Source organism: Myotis nattereri (assembly GCF_964212035.1).
Source record: "Myotis nattereri genome assembly, chromosome: 6".
NCBI classification, from domain to species: domain Eukaryota; kingdom Metazoa; phylum Chordata; class Mammalia; order Chiroptera; family Vespertilionidae; genus Myotis; species Myotis nattereri.
Window position 1 is genome coordinate 89,232,098 of NC_138081.1, and position 25,784 is coordinate 89,257,881.

The 25,784-nt window shown below is 42.2% G+C and overlaps 1 protein-coding gene across 3 annotated transcripts; it reads right to left on the bottom strand.

Annotated features, from left to right (window-relative positions):
- Positions 1-3,274: 3,274 nt before the first annotated feature.
- On the bottom strand, positions 3,275-21,372 carry RWDD1 (RWD domain containing 1). Of its 3 annotated transcripts, none has more exons than XM_081095105.1 (7): positions 20,532-21,372; positions 11,406-11,471; positions 10,143-10,273; positions 8,352-8,495; positions 5,885-6,017; positions 5,118-5,180; positions 3,275-4,538 (listed from the first exon to the last, which is right to left on the bottom strand). In XM_081095105.1, the coding sequence occupies exons 1-7, from the start codon at positions 20,602-20,604 to the stop codon at positions 4,417-4,419; spliced, it is 732 nt and encodes a 243-aa protein (XP_080951231.1). In that variant the 5' UTR covers positions 20,605-21,372; the 3' UTR covers positions 3,275-4,416. The 3 variants fall into 3 exon arrangements, with proteins under 3 accessions (XP_080951231.1, XP_080951233.1, XP_080951232.1); XM_081095107.1 differs by lacking the exon at positions 20,532-21,372 and adding an exon at positions 16,911-16,969; XM_081095106.1 differs by lacking the exon at positions 11,406-11,471 and having other exon boundaries at positions 20,532-20,750.
- Between the last annotated feature and the right edge of the window lie 4,412 nt (positions 21,373-25,784).

Genomic DNA, 25,784 nt, shown 5'->3' on the forward strand with positions numbered 1-25,784 from the left:
AGACTGAGATTTGTATGCAGACACGCAAAGTGCTCTCGGGAACAATACCTGTGCCAGAGTGAAGGAAGCATGAATGGGCAGAGGGAAAAGTTGGACCACAAGCAGTAACCAACCAAACACACACACACACACACACACACACACACACACACACACACACACACATACACAGCTAAGGAGCTAAGATGCCCACCAGAATTGTTCTAATTGAAGCAGTTTTGCTGCTACAGATGCAAATGCTGGGCAGCATTTGTGCAACTGTAGTTGAAGGAAGTTGCTACCTGCATTGCTAAGTAATCTTCTGTTTTCTCCTGAAGTAGACTTTATGAAATCACTAGAGGCCTGGTGCATGAAGAGACTCGTGCACTAGGCCTTCCCTTCCCCTGGCTGCCGGCACCGGTTTTCGTCCGGCACCCGGGACCCAGGCCTTCGCTCCGGCCAGAGCCTTCAGTTGTGGCTCTGCCGCTTCAGCCTATGTATGCAATTTAACCATCATTGTTGTTGGGTTAATTTGCATACTCTGATTGGCTGGTGAGCAGAGCGGAGGGACGGTCATTTTACATGCTTTATGATTAGGTAAGATGGCAGAAGATAGAGTATTTGTCTTAGTCTATTCAGGCTGCAATAACAAAATACCCTGGATCGGGAAGCTTATAAAAACAGACATCTATTTCTCACAGTTCTGAAGGCTGGGAAATCCAAGATTCTGATACCAGCTGATTCATGTCTGATGAGAACCTGCTTCCTTGGCTGTCTTCTCACTGTAACCTCACATGGCAGAAGGGGCGAGCGAGCTTGCCAGGGCCTCTTTGATAAGGGCACTAACCTCCATAGCAATCTTATTTCTCCCACATTATTTGTGTAGGGACGGTGGAATATGGTGAAATAGGAAAGGTGTGCCAGTTTTGTAGACAAAGCCCTGTGAAGAGCTTTGCTGGTAACTGACCAATTTTGAACATGTTTATTAATTTTCCTTTTAAAATGGATTTTGCATATTGAAACCTCCACCTTACAGAGGAAATTGAGGACCAGAGAGTAAGCGAATGTTTTTTAAGCTCCCACAGTTAGGAGAAGAGCTATTATCCCAATTCTCACCCTTTTTGACCAGAACCAGCTACATTTTCATACTAATTAATATTTTAAATTTCAATAGTGCACTAAAATATTTATTAAATCTTCACTTTCCCCTCTCGTGCTTAAGCTCCCTGGGGCAGGATCAACGTGTGCTGGCTCATCATCAATTGAGCACCAATATCAGAAACAGAAGTCTCAACCTCCCCATATAAAAATACACGTGCATGGAGGCAGCTCCTATCTCAAATAGAATCCCGTAAGATTAGTTAATAGCAAGGAAAGAGATATCAAATGCCTGCCTTTGAGAATGTGCCTAAAACCCCCCTTCAATGTCATTTTCAAGGGCCTTAGAATCAGTATTTACTTTTAAAAACAAACATCTTTGAAGCAACAGATCCTAATGTCTTAGGGGTCTTTAGGTAGAGATGAATCTGTTATTTTAAAAACAAAATTAAGATGTCAGAAGATACGTCCAAATATAAGGAAGTTCTTTTAAAAAACTATCTTAAATGTATAGGTGAAAAATGTTCAGATCCATATTTTCAAAATAGTGTAAGTTCTATAAGAATCAATCTTAAAGATACCATCAAATTTGAAGGATAATTTAATGATTATATCCCATTTAGATACATTTGAACTGGCATGGTCAAAACCAATAACCTATTTTTTAGCATCTTGGGTTATGTGGCAGAAGCTCACATTCCAGTATTTTCAGGTCCTTAATTGGCTTAGTTTACCTGTCTGCATGGCGTTAGCAATAACGACTTCATTTTGCTCATTCATTGAGCACTTTCATTTATGCGAAGACCCCCTTACCCGATAGTTCCACATGGTTCCACCTCCAACCTTTCTACCTAATGATGTTGAGGATAGAGGCCAGGGTACCCTGATGCCTTCTGAACTACCAGGGACTAGGCTGAGGGGAATGAGGCACTTACCTTGGGTAAGATGTATGCTCCAGTTTGAAAACCAGAGTCTTTGGTTAATTTGCAGAATACAGAGCCAACAGTAAAGTTAATATTTACTCTGGATAAAAATACTTCAAAGTATCATTAGAACTAACCAGCTTGTCTTTGTTGCCATATCATTGGGTTCTGCCTAATTCTGAAAATGGCATTCTGAAATGACAAAGTTGGCAATCCACTCTGATACCTGCAGAAAACGTATAAAGCTTAAGACTTGAAAAAATCACGAGCAAGGGGGAAGTGGAGTCATTCTTGACACTTCAGTCAAGTCTTCATTGACCTCCACTTTTCTTAACTTTAACTGAACTGTTCTTTTAGATTCTTACACATCTACTGATCAGCTTCAAAAAGGATCTTTTTAGGAAAAGCAAAACCTCACATAACACAAACTTTTGGACTTCTCTCTGCATAGAAATGCTGAACGTGACTATCGTTCCTTTGTATTGGTCGGGCTCAAGTTGGTGAAAAGTATTAAATTCCTCAATGATACCTTTGTCTTAAATGATTTGATTTTAATCATAAGGGCTGACTCCAAATATAAACATGGGATTGACAGTGCTGTGTTTGTGGGTATTCGGCATATAAATTTTTGAATGGAAGCAGTATTTGCAATCAATAGCACAAGTGATTTCTCATTGTGGTGAAGATTCGATCCTCCAAATCTGCAGTGAGTGGCTAACTTGCATGAAGCCTGACTCTCCTACCTGGAATTCCCAAGTCAATCATTTCAAATTATTCTGAAGGTCTCACATGTGCATGGTTGTGGAGTGTGGTTCTCTTGTAGACTGTGTACAACCCCCGGAATTCAGAACCTTTCAGACTGGTTAATTAGAAGCACAGGGGAACATCATAACATATAGACTTCACAAGGGTAGGACAGTGGTTCTTAATCAGGAGTGTGCATCACAACCAGAGTCACTGGCATGAGATTTCAGTTTTAAGATTCAGATTGAGGCTCAGAGTTTATTAACTTAAACTGAGAAAGGCCTAAAACACTTCAATAACTCCACAGATGGTTCTGATTCAAATAGGACTAAAGTCCATTTTATTCCTGACTATAATATGTGCTTCTGGTTTTGTTAAGACTTAAATTTATCATACCCAAAGGCTAGAATTCAGAAAGTTTAATACTCTATTCACCTCAGTCTTATAGTAATGTATGTATATGAATGACAACACTTAGAATCCAAAAGTCACTGAGTTATTCCAATTCCTGGTATATAAAACCACACCTAAGCATAGCAGCAGTCTATATTCTAGTCTGAAGATCTCTTTCCAACACAAAATGATTTAAAATACAGTGGAACCTCAGTTCTCGAACTTGATTCGTTCCAGAGGGCTGTTGGAGAAGTGATTTTTTCAAAAACGGAATCAATTCCCATTAGAAATTATGTAAATTGAATTAATCCATTCCAGATCTCCAAATGAATTCATTTTCACCTTTCTTATATACATGTCTAATGTACTGTTTAATCTGTAAATAAACACTTCTTTTCTTAAACTTATCAAAACACCCCCTACTAGCTTTAAATCACTTTTGGCACTTGGTCCAGGGGTGTCTTTCAGAACAGCATGCAATATCTTTGCTTGTTCATATCACTGCCTCCGAAATGCTGTCACTGACTAACTCAGTGATGGCGAACCTATGACACACGTGTCAGAGGTGACACGCGAACTCATTTTTTTGGTTGATTTTTCTTTGTTAAATGGCATTTAAATATATAAAATAAATATCAAAAATATAAATCTTTGTTTTACTATGGCTGCAAAGATCAAAAAATTTCTATATGTGACACGGCACCAGAGTTAAGTTAGGATTTTTCAAAATGCTGACACGCCGAGCTCAAAAGGTTCGCCATCACTAGACTAACTGCTTTTCATTTATCCAAAACAAGTTTTTCTACCTCTTCAATTGCCCGTGATCATTGTTTCTTTCACACCTTTAACAACATTAGCATTCTTGATGGCCTCTTTATGTTTTAAAATTGTGCTAATGTTTATTTCTCTCCTTTGTTTGTTGCCTGAGAGACTTTATCATGGTGAGGTATCAACATGAAAAGGTTGTCGAGTGGAAAACCAAGGTATGATTCAACATTAGTTCTGTGAACAATTTAGTTGAGAACCGAATTGTTCAAGATGGCAGACGTTTGAGAAATGAAGTTTGACTGTATGTGAGCTTCTTCTCACTAATAAGAGGAATTGAACATTTTATATTTGAAATTTTAAGGTCAGTTTATTAGTTCATTGATGAAAGCTTTCAGAAGAATATTCTCCTGAAAATTGTTTTTTCTTAGAAAAAAAGGAAGGAAAATCAACACCCTCTCGGCATAACCACAGATGCTGTGGCAGTCAAGCCTCGGCAGATGGGGATGGCCCATCAATCGGTCAAGTCGCTCTCTGGGTCAGCAGGATTGTAGTCTGGATCATCCTCGTCATCCTCCAGCTCCAAGTCATCCATTTCCTGGAACAAAGACTCATCTACTTCCACATTGTTTCCAGCTGCAAAAAAACAAGATTTCACCTTTAGTCTTATACTTGGGAATGAAAGGTACAAACAGAAACTTCTCCACATGCAAGGGAGGTGATGAAATATTAAATTGCTACTGCAAATCATTACAGGCCAACAATGGTCTGTAATGGTCAGCAGAGACTCACACATTTTAACAACAACTTTGTGCTTCCAGTTCATAGTCTAAAAAAATCCAGTTATAAAAAAAGCCTTTCTAGAATGAATTATTTATGATGTGGCATGTGACAAATTGAAGACAATGATATGTCCTGGTCATACAAAGTTGATGATCACTGACCATGGGCCTGGTTTACAAGTTGTTAGAAGCTAATGTGATCTTAATTGTTTATCTATTGCTATATTTGCTTTTGCTTAAGTGATCAGAAAACTTTAAAGAATATATTGCTATAGTTTATGTACAAATTTATCAAACATTAGAATTTATTCTTTAAAATGTATTTCTTTATACCCTTGGGAGGAAAGATTTATTGTCATTATTACTCTGATTTTCAGGGGTTAATATTAAAAACAGTACAATATATACATGTGGAATTCTAATATTATCTTACCATCCTCCAAGAATTGGATATCAGATGTGTCAAGATTATGATCTGTTTCAAATAGCTGTTTCCCTAAAAGAAATAAATATGTTTAATTTGAACAGCATAGTTTTCTTCCATCTTCTACAACTCTCCAGGAAAAAGTCTGAAAATCTGTTTTTCTGAATTTCAATAAATTTACGAACTGAGCTAAGAGGCATATAAAATGTATTTGCATTAAAATGGAACAACTGATAACCTAGTCTGCCTCGAGTCCTAGAAAAACAAATGTGACTCTATCACTTCTAAGGCTTATAATCCTGGAAGTCATCGTAGCTGTACCTCAAGATCTATCATTGTAATATTTAGATCAAAGATAACCCATAAACATTAATTATAATTAAGTGTGAAAATACATCAACATGTAGAGAGAATGCTTTCTCGTTTTTTCCCCTGGATGCCTAAGTATATTTTCTTACAGCCCTGGCTGCATGGCTCAGTTGGCTGCAGTATCATCCTGTGCACCAAAAGGTTTTGGGTTCGATTCCCAGTCAGGACACATACTTAGGTTGTGGATTTGATCCCTGGTTGGGGCAGGTGCAAGAGGCAACCAAGCGATGTTTTTCTCTCACATTGATGTTTCTCTCTCTCTCTCCCTTCATCTCTAAAATTAGTAAACATATCCTCAGGTGAGGATAAAAAAAAATGTCTCATAGAAATCTGTTCAAATGATCCTCTTGCTATATCAGAACTAATGCCAAAATGTTTAGGGGAGCAGAAATAGGGGCAAGTCATACCACTTAATTTATTTTTTCCTGCTTGTTCTTCTTCTTTCATTCGTTTCTTTTTAATTTCCAAGAGTTCTGCATCAAACTTGGCTTTCCAACTTAAGAAATTCTCAATTGTAACAGGAGTGCCATGAAATAATTGCTTGGAAAATAAAAAAGACAGGTTACCAGATAAGTGAGACAACAGTTTAAAACATAAGACTTAATGATCTTCTAGACAAATGAATATAGCCACTTACAGGAAAAACTGTTTTAAGTTTTAAAGTGTTTAAAATGATATATGCCTGCACTGGCTACTCTCATTGGTTTTGGCGATTTATTCTGAAAAAGTCCATTTATAATTTTTATTACAAAAAACAAAGATAATATGCAACATACAACCATTGCTATTCACTATTTAGAAGAAAGCTGTTGCTGTCAATAGTGATGTTTTGAATACACATCAATTTAGAACACTAGCATCATAGCTTATCTTTCTACTTTATTTCAGAATTTGAGGTTTTCTTTTTGTAAATACAGTCATGTGCCGCATAACAACATTTTAGTCAATGACGGATACCTATACGACAGTGGTTGTGTAAGATAACAGAGTAGAAAAATTCCTCTAGGCTAGTGACATCGTAGCTGTCCAAATGTCATAGGGTAGTGTACTATGTGTTTGTGGTGATGCTGATGTAAACAAACTTACTGTGCTACTAGTTGTATAAAAATATTGCACACGCTGAAACTGGTTTGGCTCAGTGGATAGAGCATCGGCCTGCAGACTGAAAGGTCCCAGGTTCGATTCCGGTCAAGGGCATGTACCTTGGGTGCGGGCACATCCCCAGTAGGGAGTGTGCAGGAGGCAGCTGATCGATGTTTCTCTCTCATCGATGTTTCTAACTCTCTATCCCTCTCCCTTCCTCTCTGTAAAAAATCAATAAAATATATATTTTTTAAAAAAATATTGCACATACAATGATATACAACTAGAGGCCCAGTACATGAAATTCGTGCACGGGGGATGGGCCCCTCAGCCTGACCTGCACCCTCTCCAATCCAGGAGCCCTGACAACTTAGGCCCACTCCCCGTGGTTCTCTGCTCTCTGTGGGACTTGGCCACTCCACATCTGCAGCCCTGGGGCCCTCCACGGCCAGGGCGGGACGCTCTGTACCCACTGCCCAGAGGCCCTCTGCGGCCAGGCGGAACACTTGCCTCGTTGCCGTGGCGACGAAGCAAGCATTCTGCCAGGCTGCTCATGCTGCCTGCTGTTAGTGGCCGCCCCCACAGGACTGGGAGACTCTGGCAGGGCTGAGGGGACTGGGCGCCACCATCTTTGTGACGGAGTGACGGCTAATTTGCACAGTACTTTTTTATTAGATAGGACGCTACTACTTGATAATGATAATAAACAACTATGTTACTGGTTTATGCATTTACTATACTGTACTTTTATCGTTATTTTAGAATGTACTCTTTCTATTTATATGAAAAGTTTACTGTAAAGCAGTATGCCATGTTACACCAGCAGCCTCATACATCTTGTGTTTACCAAGTTTCTTAACTGCATCATTTTCTCTTGTGCTTGATTTAATCTCATATTTTATAAATTTAGTGTAGCCTAAGTGTGCAGTCTTTATAAAGTCTAATGGTGTACCATTTTTATCTTTTATACCAATTTTTATTGTACTTTTTCTATGTTTGGGTACACAAATACTGACCTAGTGCATACACAGATTGTGTTATAAATGCCTACAGTGTTCAGCACAGCGACATGCCGTACAGGTCTGTAGCCTAGGAGCAACAGGCTATACCTTATGGCCCAGATGTGCAGGAGGCTATACCATCTCGGTTCGTATAAGTGTACTCTATGATGTTCGCACAATGATGAAATGCCTAACAATGCATTTCTCAAAACATATTCGTGTTAAGCATTGCATGAATGTATTTAAATCACTCTGGTGGGGGCATTATTAATTCTAAACTCTATACCAGCCGTGGGCAAACTACGGCCCGCGGGCTGGATCCGGCCCGTTTGAAATGAATAAAACTAAAAAAAAAAAAGGATCGTACCCTTTTATGTAATGATGTTTACTTTGAATTTATATTAGTTCACACAAACACTCCATCCATGCTTTTGTTCCGGCCCTCCGGTCCAGTTTAAGAACCCATTGTGGCCCTCGAGTCAAAAAGTTTGCCCACCCCTGCTCTATACCATAAGTGAAGTAATTTATATTTCTTGATCTTACCTGCATGAGCTTTACTAAACTTTACTGATTATTGTTACTTGTGTTATGCCACCAACAAAATGAGGAACTCCTAAGATTTTATTTATAAAGCTTTACTAAAATTTATTTTCATTTATTTTTGGGAGTTCCAAAAAATCACTTAAATTTCCAAAAACAAAAACAGATAAAAACAACAACAACAACAAAAAACAGAAGGGAGGGAGGGCAGATTTAGAGAATAGTGAAAAAACCATGGCTTTTAATATACCTTTTCGGCTTCTTCTGCTTCTTTTTCTTTTTGTTTTTTTTCTTCTTCTCTTCTAGTTTTTATTTGATCCACTATTTCATTTAATTTTTCTTGGACAGCTGTTACCAAAGTAAAGATCATCACCATACCAAGGTTTTCTTCTGCCTATGTAACAAAACAAACAAACAAACAAAAAAGCAACAACAAAAAAAAGGGGTTGTAGTGAGAAGCATACTTCTCAGACAAATTAAAAAAATCCATTAGTGTTTCAGCATAATAACTAAATTCCGTGCATTCATAATATGATTACTAATTCAGTTATATATCAGTTCAGACACTTGAATAAGTGATTATTTAAGAACTGAACATATATAAACAATATCTTAAATTTTAAAGTAATTTACTATATCCAACCTAAACCAGACATTTCAGTAAATTCTGTTTAATAGTCATACATGTAGATAGAATTCAGAAGACCTTTCCTATAGTAGCTAGTAGCATCAGCTCTTAAGCATATTTTCATTATTTTAGTTCCTTTTGGATATTTTAAGAGCTGTGACAATGAAGTGAACTTTAAGGCCAGAACAATTTACTAACATAATATAATAATAATAAAGATTGTAGGTAGTTCTGTGATTTATCTTCATCTACCTTTTTCTTTTGATTTGAAATGGTTCAAAACCAAATATAAAAGCATCTCTGACTCATGGAAGGACTACAATGCAAAAGCTACTTTGAAGTTGGTCATTTGAAGGCCCTGACTGGGAATTGAACCATGACCTCCTGGTTCATAGGTCAACGCTCAACCACTGAGCCACACTTGCTGGGAGCTCCAGATATTTTTAAAGTATCAACATTAAGAAGATCAATACTCTTGGAAATATACAAGTCACATTTAAGATGGAGACATGTTTTCTGTTGATTCTTAGAGCAAACAAACAAAACTAGGACTTCTGATTTTAAGACGGTAAAGATTTTGCTTGTCCTCCCTACTCCCTACTCTGAAGAACACATGGAAACTCTCTACCCAAGCAAGAGACAGCTCTGAATACTGTGGGTAGCCCATCCCACCACAGAACTAGCCAAATAAAAATTCTCCAATACCCATTTTTCTTCTTCATAATCTCCCCTCTTAGAGGAGTCACAAACCATTGTTGCTATTTGTAAGCTTAGGGATAAGGAGACATAAGAAAAAAATCAATCACTATTCTTCTTCCCAGATTGCAGGCAACTAGCCTGCAACAGGTCAGAGGGGTTGAAAATTTCAATTCTTTTCAGTTGGAATTTTTAACTGCACATGGAACTGGATATTCTGAGAATCTAATTGAAGTTGTGCTTTTACCTGTCAGACTTTTTATATCTAAAAGTCATGGGGCTGACTGAGTTCAAAATAGGGATACAGGAACAGCTTAAGTCTAAAGACAGAGTAGGAAACAAATATATATACATACTAGGAGCCCAACACACGATTCGAAATCGTGCAGCACTGCCCACCCTCTGGTCCGGCCCTTGAAGCAGCCGTGGCTGCTGCTGATCAGGCCCTCCCCCAGCGTAGGCACATGGAGGCCCCTGCTGCCCCACCCCAGACGCTGTGCGAGCAACCTCCTCCTGTCCGGTCCACCCGTTACAGTGTCCTGGTTAATTAGCATATTTCTTTATTATATATATATATATATATATATATATATATATATATATATGAATTCTGCTTTTTCAATGTAATAATTATACATGTTTAATAGAATTTTTTGACTCTTGCAATTGATGTATAATACTTAAGGCCAAAAAAATAATACCATTACAAAACCTTACCTGTAATGCTAATAATTTTAAGATGCTTGTGACATCATTATCTTCTAGATTTTCCTGGGAGAATATTTCATAAAGGGGGGCTTCATCTGGGTATTTCTCACTGTATGTAAACTTGAGGGTAGTCTGGACAGCTAAAAACACCAGAAAACAGTTTGCTATGAATACTTTAAAGTGTAAATAATAGAGAAGTCAACATCTTTGTTGAATCAGTAATTAATTTACGTGTCAATAAAAAGCACGAAAGATTTTCCTGCAAAGAAAAACAGGTTAAAGAAAAACCAGTTACACTATTTTTAAAACCCTCAAGATGAACAAAAGGTACAACATACAACACAGAATAATTACTGTCGTAGGCTCATTTTTAGGCCTCTACTGAAGCCAGTCCCAGTGCAGAAGACCTGGCGGTAGCCCTGGGACCTATATTTTTGTCAGCACAACACCAGCAGGGGATTGCTATGGGCTGTTAGATGATATGTTTTGAAGTAGACAGTATGAGAGGCTGTGTGAAAAACTTTTCACTTAACTCATCTATACATATATATTTAAATAACAGTAGAATATCCATCCTAAAGAGAGAGATAAAACCACACAGATAGGTGTTTATCTTGACTAATTTATAGCAGCAAAAATCCAGTAAACAATCTAAATGTCCAAAGATAAAAAAGTCATGGAAAAATAATAATCACTGAACAAAATGCCACACAACCACTGGAATACATATGCATGCCAAGTCTTGTTTTGGCCAAAAAATATCTTACTTTTTCTCCATCTGATGTATCGTTAATGTTTCTGTTTTGCTTTTAAAAACTAAACTTACTGGTATTGTATCAGAATGTATTTTATTGATTTTCTATTTCTCTAGAAGTCATGTTTACATGGCATACCAACTAGAAATGCACAACACTTACACTAGATTTTTTTAAAAAAATATATTTTATTGATTCTCCACAGAGAGGAAGGGAGAGAGACAGAGAGCCAGAAACATCGATGAGAGAGAAACATCGATCAGCCGCCTTCCGCACATCTCCCACCGGGGATATGCCCGCAACCCAGGCACATGCCCTTGACCGGAATCGAACCCAGGACCCCCCAGTCCGCAGGCCGACGCTCCATCCACCGAGCCAAACCGGCCTCGGCTACACTAGATTCTTAACAGCACCTCAGCACCTCTGCATCTGCAAAGCCCAGCACAGAATGGCTCTGGAATGAGTAAAATTCCTGAGAGGCTTAGAAAAACCACAAGTATTTTTTTATTAGACTTACTTTCATCATTTTCTCCAGCCTCGGATGTCACAGTAATGGTGAAACTAGGAGGGTTTTCTGATAATACTGCAAGAAAATATACATAGAGGTTAAGTTATTAAGATGCTTTCCTCATTAGCCAAATATCACTACCCAGTCAGGGAAAGTGATTCCACTTGTGCAAATACAGATTAAGTAGAACACGCAAATGATAAAACACATCCATCAATTTTCTATTTAAATCTCTGGTTGTCTTTAATCTGGAAAGAAATACCTATAGTAGATACCTTCCTGGAGTTTTATCAAATCAATTAAAATAATTAAGTAATATACCTTTAATTCAAAATCTCCACCTATATATGGAAAATTATATTCTAAAAATTTCCCAAATGGAATAACAAAAAGTTTGATGTTTCTTATTAGAAACTAGCCACTGATAAATATTCAGTATTATCACTAATTTTTACACTAATATATTCTGAAATACAATTCCGAATCTTCATGACAAATAGTAAATATTAATTTGTTAGAGCTTGTGTCTTCTAGGTAATCTCTCCCACAGCATCTCTAGTACCAAACAAAGAAAACTGGCATTCAGAACCATGACAAGAATAAACAAGGAAAGTCAAGCCACCCATGACAGCTGCTGAGTCCATGAGAAAAGCCAGTGCCTCCCTCCAGGCCTGGGAAGCACTGGCCCCTGACAAGGGTGGATCAGGTCAGCAGCCTCTCTCTGAAATGGAAGAGCATGGGATCTCTGCAGAGTCACTATGGAAACTACTCAGCTTTCCCCACTCCGGAACTTCCGAGTTTCATAAATATTCACTAACAATAAAAATTTGAAGTTTAAAAGTACTTGAAACAACGATGAACACCTACGATTACTTGAGAGGTGTTTGTCGGAAAGATAAAAGACTCACTGGACTCCTATTTTAATGGGCCTCAGACAGGCCAGCCCATGATGAAAATGTCCCTGAACAGAAATTATAATAAAGCCTTTTATGATTGGCTCTACCTTTTTTTAAAAACAAATGTGTAAAATATATTTGATATATTTCATTCCTATTTCTTTTCGTGACCAACTTTAGTATTTACAGGTCATGAAATGTAAACATTAAAAGTACAGAAATAAAGGTTCAACCCAATGACATTACAACTTACTACCATTTTCTAGGACTTCATGAGGTGGTATGTTAGGAATCACTTATAGCCAATAACAACAGCTAACATTTATTGAGCATTACTTTGTGCCTGCACTGTGCTATGCACTTACATAAAGACCTGTTAATTCTCACACCAAAACCATGATTTTATATTGTTACTGTATTTCACCAAACTTAAAAGGCTATCAAGTATAAGATACACGCTACTTTATGTACCACTAAGAAAAAAAAGCTGCAATTAAACTACGATACATGATAGATTTTATAAGGCAAATTCATATTGCAGAGATGTTAAAATGTAAAAATATGTCTTAGAATCAATTAAATATTGTATCATACCAGTTTTATAGATGTGAAAACTGAGATAAAAGCTTTTTACTAATTTTCCCAAGGTTATATAGGTAGTAACTGCAGAACTTAATAACTTTATAGAGTTTCATTTAAAAAGAAAAACTTTTTTCCAGCTGAGAAATCCCAGTAAAATCATTTGAGCTAGGCCATGAATTAAGGCCTAGTGGTAAGTAGAGATGGAGAAAAAGATGTAGATTAACACAGCAGCAAGGGTATAATGGTAGAAAAGCTTAAGGAACAATAGGGAACAAGAAACTATCCCATTTGATGGAAATGTGTATGAGTGAGGTGAATGAGGAACACTAGTTTAAAGTACAGTTGAAAGTTTAGTTGTGGACAGTGATAGGTTTTTATTTTTTGTTTCTTAGCAGCAGTGATATGGTCAGAATTGTATTTCTAAACACACGAAATAAATCTAGCAACAGTGCATAAAGTGAAAGGAAAGAAAGGAGACCAGAGAGGCAGGATGAACTGGATAGCTAATGAAACTGTCCCAACAAAGATAATGAGGTTCTGAAGGAGGTTGGCACCAATGGGAATAGCAAGGAACATGGTAATGAATGACATTTTAAATATGCAGGCAGAGGATGGTGGAGCCACGAACAAAAACAAGAAATGCAAAAGAAAAATCAAATGTGATTCATTTGAAGGACACAGAGTACCTTCAGTTGGAGGAATTGAGTATGCAATCAGAAATGAGCAAATGGAGCTGGAGGTAGGTTTGAATTTAATTTGGGATCATTCACAAAGAGGTGATAGCTAAAGCTATAAGACTAGAGAGAAAATGGAGAGTGAAATAAGGACCAAAGCCAGCTTTGTAAGGAACCCTAAATTTGGGGGGCGAAATGTAAGAGTGTCAGGGCCAGCCTGACAGGTTGAACTGGGCTGAGGTAGGGAGGTGGGAATTAAGAGAAGAAAGAAAGACAGGAGAGCGGGATGGGGAGGACTACAGGTCAATCGAGGAACTGCAGCAAGTTTATTAACCACGCAATGCCTTTTATACACAAAACACTGAATAGGAGGTCTGTCAAGAGGAATGTATTCTTTGTTCCTCTTAATCTCTTAGGGAGAGACAGAGCAGAAGGACAAATTCTCAGTACAGCAAATCTCAGTAAATAGTTACAGACTTCTAGGTAAGCCATGAAAGGCTGTTCTCATTCTACAAAGGTTGCTCTTATTCTACTGATAACCGCCACCCAAACAAGTCTGGGAAAACTGTGTGGGTAAGGGTCCCAGCCTTGCTAGCCCCTTCAGGTGCAAGGACCGTGTCAGCTTACACCCGGTCTCCAACATAAGAGGAGGAAAAAGTGCCAGAAATGAAAAGAAAAGCAGCAGCCATGAGAGGTAAAAACAAATTCAAGAAAAGACTTTTATTTGTGAACCACCCCAGCTATCAAGATCCAGGTCTGATACGGCAGTGTCTACAACGTGCACCTCCAATGTGTCTACAATGCATATGTGCCTGTGCAGCTGGTGGGGAGGAAATGGGCAATGAACCCTTGGCCTGTAAGATCATGCCTAAATTCCTACCGAGGCCCTTTGTGATCTGGCCCCTGCTTACTTGTCAGGTCTCATTTCCACAACTCCCACTTCTCCCTTTATATTCTAGCAATACCAGGCCACTTGCCCATTGGACACAGACTCATCCTTCTACTCATGCTGTGGTCCTGAAGCATCCATCTTATATAAAAAGTGCTGTTTGAAATTTTAACCCTGCATTTTGGCTTCTGTAAATGCTTGCTGGCTTAAATAATAAGGAAAATAAGACTACTCCCATTTCAGGAGGCCACTGAACCTTCCCCAAAGTTATCAGTGCTGGCACCAGGCCAAGCCTTTGGTCGAGGTCTCAAAGCCCCAGCACATAGGGGCTCTTTAAGAACTTGCAAAGGGGCTGTAACCGGTTTGGCTCAGTGGATAGAGCGTCGGCCTGTGGACTGAAAGGTCCCAGGTTCAATTCCGGTCAAGGGCATGTACCTTGGCTGTGGGCACATCCCCAGTAGGAGATGCGCAGGAGGCAGCTGATCGATGTTTCTCGCTCATCGATGTTTCTGACTCTCTATCCCTCTCCCTTCCTCTCTGTAAAAAAATCAATAAAATATATTAAAAAAAAAAAAAGAACTTGCAAAGGGGACCGGGAAACCCCATATTTGGGAGACAAAAAGGGTAAAAAGGTATAAATACAGGAAACTTCCTGTGTGACTTCGCCCAGAATTCTAGAGACATTTTTCTCTGGGCCCGCATAATAATAAATGTAACCATCTCTCTAAGCGTTGCTTGGTTCTTCTCCGGTTTTCTGTAACAGCCCTTCCCCACATTTCATTCCTATAACTCCTCATCACCCCTCAGTTTTCCAAAACAGCTCAGACCCTCATCTCTCCCTATGCCCCAGCTGCACCCTATACACACTTCCATGAAAGAGCCATCACACTGCGCTGTATATTACTTATCCAGTGTCTTTTCCCAATAGACTGGGCTTCTAACAATCACAACTGGTAAATACTTGGTAAATGATGATATGGGTGGTAGCAAGAACATCTCCAACTGCCTGACCTTTGGAGCCAGACAGATTAGGGAGGCAACATGAACACGAAAGCAGCTGATAAACAATTAATCCATAAGAGATCATGACGAACGGCATGTTCCGTGAAAGCACGGGATGAAAGAACTAGAGGGCTACAAAGTTTATAGACAGAAAGAGGAATCTCAGAAGCCAGATTTTTGAAGATGGCAATTCCAAGGGGTGGCTATTGATTTCCATTTCGTCAGCAGTTGATGAAAACGGAAATCAAAACTATTCGCTGATAAGGACGAGGAATTATAAAGCTATTATTAGAAGAATCAGAAACTAATATGGTAAATTTCCAGTGAAGAGTGTCTTATAGTTAACAGTTATAAAGTATTTCCATTTACATTATTCTTCATTAAACAGATATGGAAACTGAGGACGGGAGAAGTTATATGATTTGTCTAAGGCAGTGGTTCTCAACCTTGGCTGCACATTAGAATCACCTGGGAATCTTTTTAAAATCCTGATTTCTGGGCCTCATCCTCCGGAAATTCTGTTTCCTCGTTATGGGGTGGGGCCACAACATTAGTAACAAAAAAACAGAATTTCCAAAGGATGGGGCCCAGAAATCAGGATTTTAAAAAGATTCTTAGGTGATTCTAATGTGCAGCCAAGGTTGAGAACCACTGGCCTAAGGACACAGAGCTAATAATACCCACTACACCCGGCAGCCATTAGAGAGAAAAAACTGTGACCCAGAAACAACAACAAAAAGGATACTGGAGAACACTGCTAATATCCCACCAAATCCTCTCCCCTTCTTCCAGGCATACCATTTTTTTTAAGAGTGAGAAAAAGGAAGGAAGAGAGAGAGAAGGAGAGAGAGAGGGAGAGAGAGAAACATCGATTTGTTGTTCCATTTATTTATGCATTCATTTGGTTGATTCTTGTATGTATCCTGACGGGGGATTGAACGGGCAACCTTGACATATCGGGACAACACCCTAACCAACAAAGCTACCCAACCGGGGCCAATCAGACCATTTTTAACTGAGCATACTGACCATTTTTAATTGAGCACACAGAATAAAAAGTACATTTCTCAGCCTCCCTTCCAGTTAGGTCTCATGAAATGACTGAGTTCCAACTAATTGAGATGGAAGCAAGTAAGTCCTTTGACAGTTTCTAGGAAATTTCCTCAACTATATTTTCTTTAACCTACTGCCTGGAAAAGGAATGCTACCATCTTTACCATGAGGGTGACTACATCTTGGGGATGACAAAGAACTAAAAAGCCTGGGTCCCTGAGGAAGTTTTGGATGAGAGCTACACAACTATTTTTTATGTGCAAGAGCAATAAACTTTTACCTTTTAAAAACCACTGTAATTTGAGGTTTTCTGTCACAGCTAAACCTAATTTTTTAAAGTGTATTTAAAAAAACATGGAAAAGAATAATATGCCAAAGCTTGGAGATGACTAAAATAGGGATGGGAAAGTTACTTAACTGGGCTTGCAAAGATGACTGATTCCTGTATCCTGCTGAAGGAATAATCCCAGTTCCAATGCATTACTGTTGGGGCAAGTAGAGGAAAGATCAGCCTTCCTAAAGATACTAGACTTCCACCATTGTAAGTGGATCAAATGCATTTGAGAAAAAGAGTCAGGTTGTTGGGCATAGTGGAATGAACCAGTGGGGGGTAGAAGTGGTAGGTGATATAGGGACAGATGGACAGAATTAAAGATTTTGTCAAGAACAGAGATAAAAGAGGTAGAGTAGCTGACAAGTACACTAAAGGGACACACAAATGACATTAAGGTTTTAACAAAGTACCAGACAGCATATTAAAATAGCCCCTTTGCTTCTTAGGATGTGTCTGTCAAGAAAAACTGCTTTCACATGATGACTTCTGCCCCATCTGTAAGATGCAATCATAAATGTTAAAGGCTCATGGCTGCTACTTTGAGGTACTGACCCAGCAAATACAGGATTACCTCTCTTTGTAAGACCAACCAGAATTCGGGGAACTAGACTTTTGGTTAGCCCAAAGCCAACACATACGTTTCAACAAAACTTCTCATAGCCAGAGATGCTGATACAGAAATGGAAATAACCAAATTCTACGACCTTAGCTGGACCTTGCCTAGTGAGGCACTACTGAAGGAGAATGTGTTACAGGAGAGTCTGTTTGTATTTTGGAAGACTAGTAGTTGGAAATACTGGGTCAATGTGCAGTCAAGCTATAGAACAGGCAAAAAGAAGAAACTGTATTATGATATGTTTAGAATTTACAACAAATGCAACACTGGACCAAAAGTTCTTTGCAGATAGTTAAGCAACCAATTCTGAGGTTAAGCTAGGTCTATATGGCTAAGGCTACAGCTGGCTGGCCTATGCCTCCTGCTTCCACAAGGGGGTCATAATGTGCTTAACAAGGCTTTTCTGTCAAGCACTCAACCATCTATCAAAAAAAAAAAAAAAAAAAAGGCATATCTACATCCTTCATCAACAGCATTGAGCATTTACCAAATATGATATTAAAAATCCAATATTAAGTGTGATTCAAAATGTAGTTAGAAAACTGCCAATTTGTGTCCCTTGACTAACTGACACAAGCAATCTTTCTTTCTTAAACCTGATCCGAAAATGTGAAAGTATAAAATCATCAACACAAAAGAAGGCTGTCAAACAGTAAACCTTGCAAATCCTGAAGATTTCAAAAGACTCAACATGAAAACATTTTATTCCAAAGTTCTCTGTCTTTTCCCTGAGAGGTTTCCTAAAGAACATGATTAACAAGTAAGGCAGGATTTTTGAAAAAACTATTAATCAAAACATCTCAATTTATTTATTGCAAAGACTCTAGGAATGTTGATAGGAATTAGAGACTGATGGGCTCAGCTGATCCTGCAGAATACTTGCAGGCGTCAAATAGTCATCAACTTATTATTGGTCTTTTATTATCCTAACACATAATCCTCAAGCACTTTTGCCTCTGACAAGAATTACATACACTGAACTGTATCAGGGCCTACCACAATACAAAAGAACCACCAAGGCTGTTGTAGGGTTAAAAATGTATCACTTTTATAAATGCTTATATGCACAGTATTTAATGAGGGATACTTTATGTCCAAAGAAACGAGAACAATAGCACATCTTAATGCCTTCTGAACTCTGCCTACACAGTGTCCGTGCCTGTGCCATTTCCAATGTAACCGGAATGGCCACATGTCACAATTAAGAGTATATCCAACAACTGCCCCTATATTCCAATTTATTTAGACACTGACACATAAGCAAGGAGAGAGAAGGGAGCCAGACTCCATACACACCCAGTTAACGACACTCTCAAGCCCTCTTCACTCACCCCATTGACATCCTCACAGCACAGCTGAGCTGCTGGTGAGAGAGAACATGAACGGGGCGGGGCTACACGGGGTAGCTGAGAGACATCTGCCTGTTGGCAAAGCAGAACAACATTTGCTACCATTGCAAGCAGCGGTCCAAGGCAGAGCTGAGAAAACTACACGACACGATGGAAGGGAGAGGGGCCAGGCTGGGGCTTGAGTTGAAGTAACGAACCTCACACACTGAATTCTGACGGTCAGTGACAGACGACACCCAGAGGAAGGCAGGGGGAACAGAAGTCCCACAAATCCGGGTTCAACTCGCTCTGACTGCTTTTATTTGATCACTTCTCAAAAAAACAACACGGAGTGTAACGTGGGAGAAGCCACAGACACGGCTGTCTTGCTGCATTTTAAGAATCGTCTGGCCCTGGCCGGTTTGGCTCAGTGGATAGAGCCTCAGCCTGCGGACTGAAAGGTACCCGGTTCGATTCCAGCCAAGGGCACATGCCCGGGTTGCAGGCTTGATTCCCAGTAGGGGGCGTGCGGAAAGCAGCCAATCAATGATTCTCTCTCATCACTGATGTTTCTCTCTCTTCCTCCCTCTCTCTTAAATCAATAAAGAAATATATATTTTTTAAAAGAATCGTAAGGAGCACCGCTTAATACACAAGTGTCTTCCTTGACGTCATGCACTTCTCAACATGTTACATTAGCTCAGCGGTTCTCAGTTCCTCATGTTGTGACCCAACCATAAAATTATTTTCGTTGCTACTTCATAACTGTAATGTTGCTACTGTTATGAATCGTCATGTAAATATCTGATATGCAGGATGGTCTTAGGCGACCCCTGTGAAAGGGTCGTTCGGCCGCCAAAGGGGTCGCGACCCACAGATTGAGAACCTCTGCTTAGCTCAACCTGCCAGGTAATCTGCTCCTCCCCGGCCCCACCCCCACCCCCCCATCCCCCCCACCCCACCCCCCGCCATCCCAGCCGGAGCCTGATCCCACATCCCACACGTCTGAAGGTGAAGGTGCAGGAAAGGAGTTCCAGACCCAGCTCGCTGTCGGACCCAGAGCACGCCGCCCCCCGGTTCCCGAGCCCCCGCCGCCCCGCCGGTTGCACGCAGCCCGGGCTGGATGGAGTCTAATGCCGCCTCCTGCCTGACCGCCTGCGAGTCCACAGCGGACCTGAACTCTGGGCTCCATCACTCACTGGGCATTCTGCAGAATGCCAGGACACTCTTTTTTTTTTTTTTTTTTAAAGGAAAAGGACACACTTCCAGAACAATGCTGCTCGCACACTGATGCTAGATAAACACTACTCTGATTCCCATACACTTTATTCGCAGGAAAACGGCTTCTCCCCGAAAGCAGGTGAGGATGTGAAGACGGGCGCCTTTGCGGCGCTGGACGCGGAGCATGTTTCCCGCGTGGAGTATGTTTCGTGTTAATGTCGTTCACCCTCCGGTTCCCGTAAGTCACACCGGCACCTAAGCGTCCGGGACCGAATTCGAGGCCTGACAGTCTCCTGGGACCCAGCCAGCCTCGCCGGGACTTTTAGGTCCGAGGGAACCGGCGGAGCAACAGCCGCGGAGTTGCTCCCAAGTGGCCTGGACACTTCGCGGGAAGAACTGGAGGAGAGAGGGGCGGGAGAGGTGGCCGCGCGGCCTCGCTGTCCTGCCACCATCGTGGCCCGGGAGGCCGAGGGCGGCGGCGGCTCCGGCCCATCCCACCCCAACCCGGGACGGCTGCGGGCACGCGGCCGCGGAAGTCACCTGTGAAGGAGTCGGGGTAGATGGACTCCAGAGCCTCCAGCTCGTTGCGCTGCTCCTCGCCGTAGTCTGTCATCGTGGCCCTCGCCGCTGCCCATGGATCGCCCAGACACCCAGGCGGCGCGCCGCAGCCGGGACCACGGCGGCGCCGGGAGAGCGGACAGCGGCCGGGCGGGCGCAGGCGCAGAGTCCCCGGCTGGGAGGCCCGCCGCCCAGAGCCAGGCGGGCCAGCTGAGCCCCAGCCCCGCGCCGGCCTCCGCCTGCTCCCGAGTTCCGCGTTCGACTCATTGGGCCTGGCCGGCGGGGCGCTGAGCAGCCGCCTGTGCCACGCCCGCTCGGGATTGGCCGGGATGGTGAGGGCTCCCGGTCTGGCGTTCGCCACAGACACCTAGGCCGGCTCCGGGGCTTCGCGGGGCCTGAGCCCGATGAGCCTGACTCATCCGCGCTCGATGAGTCAGGGCTGAAGGGCGGCCTCTGGTTCCCGAGCGGGAGGGAGTCGCCGGTGGAGGCTCGGGGAGGGAGTTCGCGGTCTCCGGCGTTTCCGGCTTTTCGGTTTGCGATCGGATGGCCTGGGGGGAGACCGGCGCGCACTGTGAGTGCGGGCTGATGGTGGGGTGCAGGCGGTTTCTGCGCTTCCACCCCGAAGGCCGTGGCGTCCCGCGGGAGCTGGGCGGGAAGCCGTGCAGAAGCCAGCGGGCAGAGGGAGGGAAGCGAAGCTCCGCGGGTGGGTCCCGCGGGTCCGACCCCTGAACGGCGGCGACTCCGAGTGAATCGGGAGAGAGACGGACGGCAAGTCCGGAGATCTGGCTTCTGTCTTCAGATCCGAGGCTCCACTTCTAAGTGTGTGAAATGCACGCGGCTGTACCCGGACGTAAAGATGTCTGTGATTGCGGATTTCTGTGAATTGATCAGGAGGGTGTCGGTTTCAGGAGCAGTTTTGAAAAGCCGTGTGAAAGTGTCAGAACTCTGAAAATTGTGCAGAACCTTCGACTTGGGAACATAAAGCCGAGGAATATGCTTCAAACGTATACATGTCACCTGTCATTTCATCGCATCAGTTCCAAAGACGGTTTTCAAAGGACCGTAATGGCAAAAGCTAAGCAGATGGCTAAGCATGTTGCTTTTCTGAGAAGAATATTAAATAACTATGTTTATAATAAAGGAACATGGTTAAGTAAAAAAAAAAAAAGTGGGAATTACAATAAAATACTCCAACACTAGGAGACTTTCCCCGCTCTTTGATGTTTCCTTGGCTTTGTTTTCTGTATGAAAGCAGGTTCCGCTGGTGTAGTGGGGAAACCTTTTGTAATAAGGTCCCTAGTGATGAGGCGCTCGAGTCTGCTTTCAGCCTGAAATGAACGTGCCCCGTGGACGGGAAGGCGTGGATCTTGTGTGAGGGAGTATTGCTTCCTTGTCGCGGAGGAAGGCATGGACACAGACATTCAGGTACCCCTTGGTACTTAAGTGTTAAGGGTGAGGGGGCACTTTTAAACTTGGGGGGGGGAGCGGGATCTCTTCTGAAGATGATGAGAATCAATACACGGAGTAACTTTGCACATGCATGGAGCCTACTCTCCTGGATACCTCGGTTCCGACAAATGAAGGGTTTGACACCGGCTAAAGAGCTTCTGGGCAGAGGGAGCAGGCAGAGCTCCTGACCCGGGAGCCCACTTGGTATTTCGGAAGCCCGCGTGGCTGGTGCACAGGGACCTGGGTGGGGATGGGGCGGGAGGGGGGGGGGCGGAATGACAGGTCACGTAGGGTCATTGGAGGGTTTCGCCGGAAGAGGGACAATCTGACTTTAGCTGCCAAGTGTAAATATACGGGGACCAGTTAGGAGGCCATGGTAACAATCCAAGCAAAAGACAACGACGGTGACTTAGACCCGAGCCGTGCGAGTGGAGGCGGTGAGGCCGTGTTCAGGCTGCGGGGCCGGCGCCTGCAGGCGGAGCCAGACGAGCCGCTGGTCCTGGTGCAGTGACTGCGCTTGACCCACCTGGGAGAGCACGGCACCTCCGCGCCGTCCGGGACCGGAGGACAGCGAGGTGAAGCGCTGTTGTGAGCCTGGAAGACACGGACGCGCCACCCCAGGGGGCTGCCTGGTCGGAGGCGCGGCGCGCAGCCCGGGTGGGTGGCAGGTGGGTGGCAGCGTTGCGGCGCCCCGAGCACAGGACCTGCCGCCACCCGGCGGGTTTGGTGCTGCAGACGGTGTCGGCACCCCTGGTCGGAATCCCCCGGGCTGGCCAAGCTCGGGGAAGGGGTCGGAGAGCACTGGGCGAGGAAGAAACTGGCGCACGGGGCGGGTCCCAGAAAATGATGAGCAGGAGGCAGGACGCAGAACGCCCTGGCTGGCGGCAGGCACTGCCTGATTGCCTACAGAATTTTCCTGTCCCAGGTCTGCCAGGAAGTACTTGCAACAAAATACAGATCTCATGGGATCTATTAAATTATTACTGGGGTAAAGATGCTTATTTTGTAGGCAGCTTTCTCAAATTCGAATTATCTCGAAGTGAAAATCAACAAAAAGCCGATTACTCTTGATTTATGAAGTGTATATACAACAAAGCACCTCATTGATCCAGATTACTTCCCCCCCCCCCTTTTGGCATTTGTTTTCTCACATTTCCAATGGAATGTGTCCACATTATAAAATATTTTATAGTAGCCGGTTTGGTCAGTCCATAGAGTGCTGGACTGAAGGGTCCCAGGTTCGATTCCGGTCAAGGGCACATGCCTGGGTTGCACTTTAAACCAACTTAAAATGTTAGAATGCAGTGTGTTTTATAATATTATAGATATATTTATTTAATTTACGGGAGCAATGGTTTTGCCTAGGGCGGAGCATCAGTGCATGTAGAATCATAGAATCCTTATCCTAGAAATTACCTTGAAGAGGTCTTCATCCACAGGGGGTCATTCATGACAGGCTTGTGTGTCCATAAACTCCTGAAATGTGTTGGTATGTGTATGCATCTCCTATTGCCATGCTAACAAATTACCACAAATGTAGTGGCTTAACACAAGGCAGATTTATTATCTCAGGGTCCTGTAAGAACAGTAGATATTTCTTCCTGTTCTGACACAGGTCAGACCGGGTCTCAGTGAGCCAAAGTCAAGCTGTCACAGGGCTGTGTTCCTTCTGGGGGTACAGGGGAGAATCCATTTCCTTGATTTGGCTCATGACCCCCTCCATCGTCACAGCCAGCAATGGGTAATGTCCCAGGCATCACGCTCACGGTCCTCCGCACCCCTCTTCTGTGGCTGCTTCGCCTTCTCTGACACTGAGTCCTCCTGTGGCCCTCCTATCAGGACTCATGATTATATCGGTCCCACCAGGATAATATCCCCACCTCAAGATCCTTAACTTCACATCTGCATTGTCTCTTTTGCCATATAAATTATAAAGTAACATTCCCAAGTTCCAGGGATTGGAACATGCACACCTTTGGGGGAGCCATTAGTCAGACTACCACAGTATTCAAACTCTGAGGTATATGAGCCTGTGTGTGTGTGCACGCGCACAGTTTTTTCTGGGTATTTCCTCAAAATAGCTTTTCCCAGAATGGCTCTTCAAAGGGGTCCATGACTCAAAATAGTTTAATCAGCCACTCCCACAATTTAATCACCCGCCCCTGTCTCTTGTCGGGGATAATTAAGTCCCAGAAAGATTGACTTGTATAAGACCATATGAATGAGAGAGTATGATTTCCTGACATTCACTTTGACTCTTCAAACTATGGCCTATTAAAAACAAACGGAGGATGACAGTGTTCTGCCACTCCCTGCATGAGGAAGACCATACCCGAGCTTTCCGGTCCAGCGAGTAGTCTGTGGCTAACAGAGTCAGTGCTACTGGTGTGAGTGGCTCAGAGCCAGTGATGCCTCAGGGAGCAGGGAAAAGTTGCAGGTGAGCCCCTGTGCATGCAGGTACGTGGCAGTGGGAAAAGAGGGACTCAGATGTGATAGGGCATCTTGTTGGAACTCAGGATGTTTTCGTTATTCATTGAAAACCTACACCCACAAGGCCCCGGAAGTTTGATAATCTGCCCTCTGTTGCTGCACTGCAGTGGAGTGCATGGTCAGACGTCAGGCTACTGGATTCCCGTTCCATCACTGCTAAGTGTGTGACCTTTAGCAAATTGCTTGACTTCTCTGAATCTTGAACGTCAGCTTGACTATTGGCATTTGGCCCATTGCCCAGTAAGCAGTCATTGTTTTGGCTTAAAAATAAATAAATAAAAGCCCTCATTTTGCTTATTATGGCCAATGACCCAGTTGCCCATGTAAATGTGGCAAAAATCAGGCACAAGACACCGGATATGTCAGAAATAATCAAGATAAATTAGAAAATTGTCCAATATTAGAAATGCAAAGTCACATGGAGGAAAGTCAGGTAGGTCTCCCTTGTGGAGTTGTAGATAAAGAATATGCAAATATAGGTTACAGTCTTGCTTCCTCAAATGGATTTTGAATGCAAAGTTACAATTAATGAAAAAGCACAGCTTTATATGTCGTAGCTATAAAAATGCTCCCAGTACAGAGGTGCTACAAATAGTACTTATGATACCAATGATGATACAATAATGCATCATCTTTCCCTGGTTATGGCAGGATGACTCAAGACTTCCTTCAATGGGCTTCTCCCTTACATGTCACCACGAACGGACTTTTAATCCTGGTTTCCAAAAGGTCAGATATGTAAGCAGCGAGGCAAAAGTAGTGAAATGTTTCTGCATGTAGAGATAGAAAGAAAAGAAAGAAAGAAAATCAGAAAATAGAGACAGGGAAAATAGTGATACAAGACATGAAATGCAAAGAGGAGGGAGAAGGTAACATTTGTTAGCACTTATTTTAGGAAAGCCACTGTGCTATGCCTTTTGCTTATGTTACCATATTTAATCCTTACACCAGCTCTGGGAGGTAGCTACTATGTACAATGAAATAGCACTAAAAATAGCAATTTTTGCACAGCTATTAAATAACAGAACCAAGATTCAAATGGTGATATAACTCCAAATTCCATTTTGTTTTAATAAGACAGATATAGGCAAAAAGAGACATTGGCACAATTATCAAATTGATTTTGGAAATGGCGTTTTGCATGGACTTATGTAAACACATCATAGAAGAAAGAGTAAAAAATAAAGTGTTAATGTCGTTCACCCTCCGGTTGAACACATAAGACCATCATTGAAACTCCATCATCTTAAGAATAAAGTATGTGCTAAGCAACCTGAATTGGGAGAGGTGCTATAA

Coding starts and splice junctions, on each gene's coding strand:
- RWDD1 (XM_081095105.1), bottom strand. CDS start 20,604: ATGACAGACTACGGCGAGGAGCAGCGCAACGAGCTGGAGGCTCTGGAG. Junction 10,274..11,405: donor GGCTGGAGAAAATGATGAAA/GTAAGTCTAATA, acceptor TGGTGTTTTTAG/CTGTCCAGACTACCCTCAAG. Junction 4,539..5,117: donor TATCCAATTCTTGGAGGATG/GTAAGATAATAT, acceptor GTTTTTTTGCAG/CTGGAAACAATGTGGAAGTA.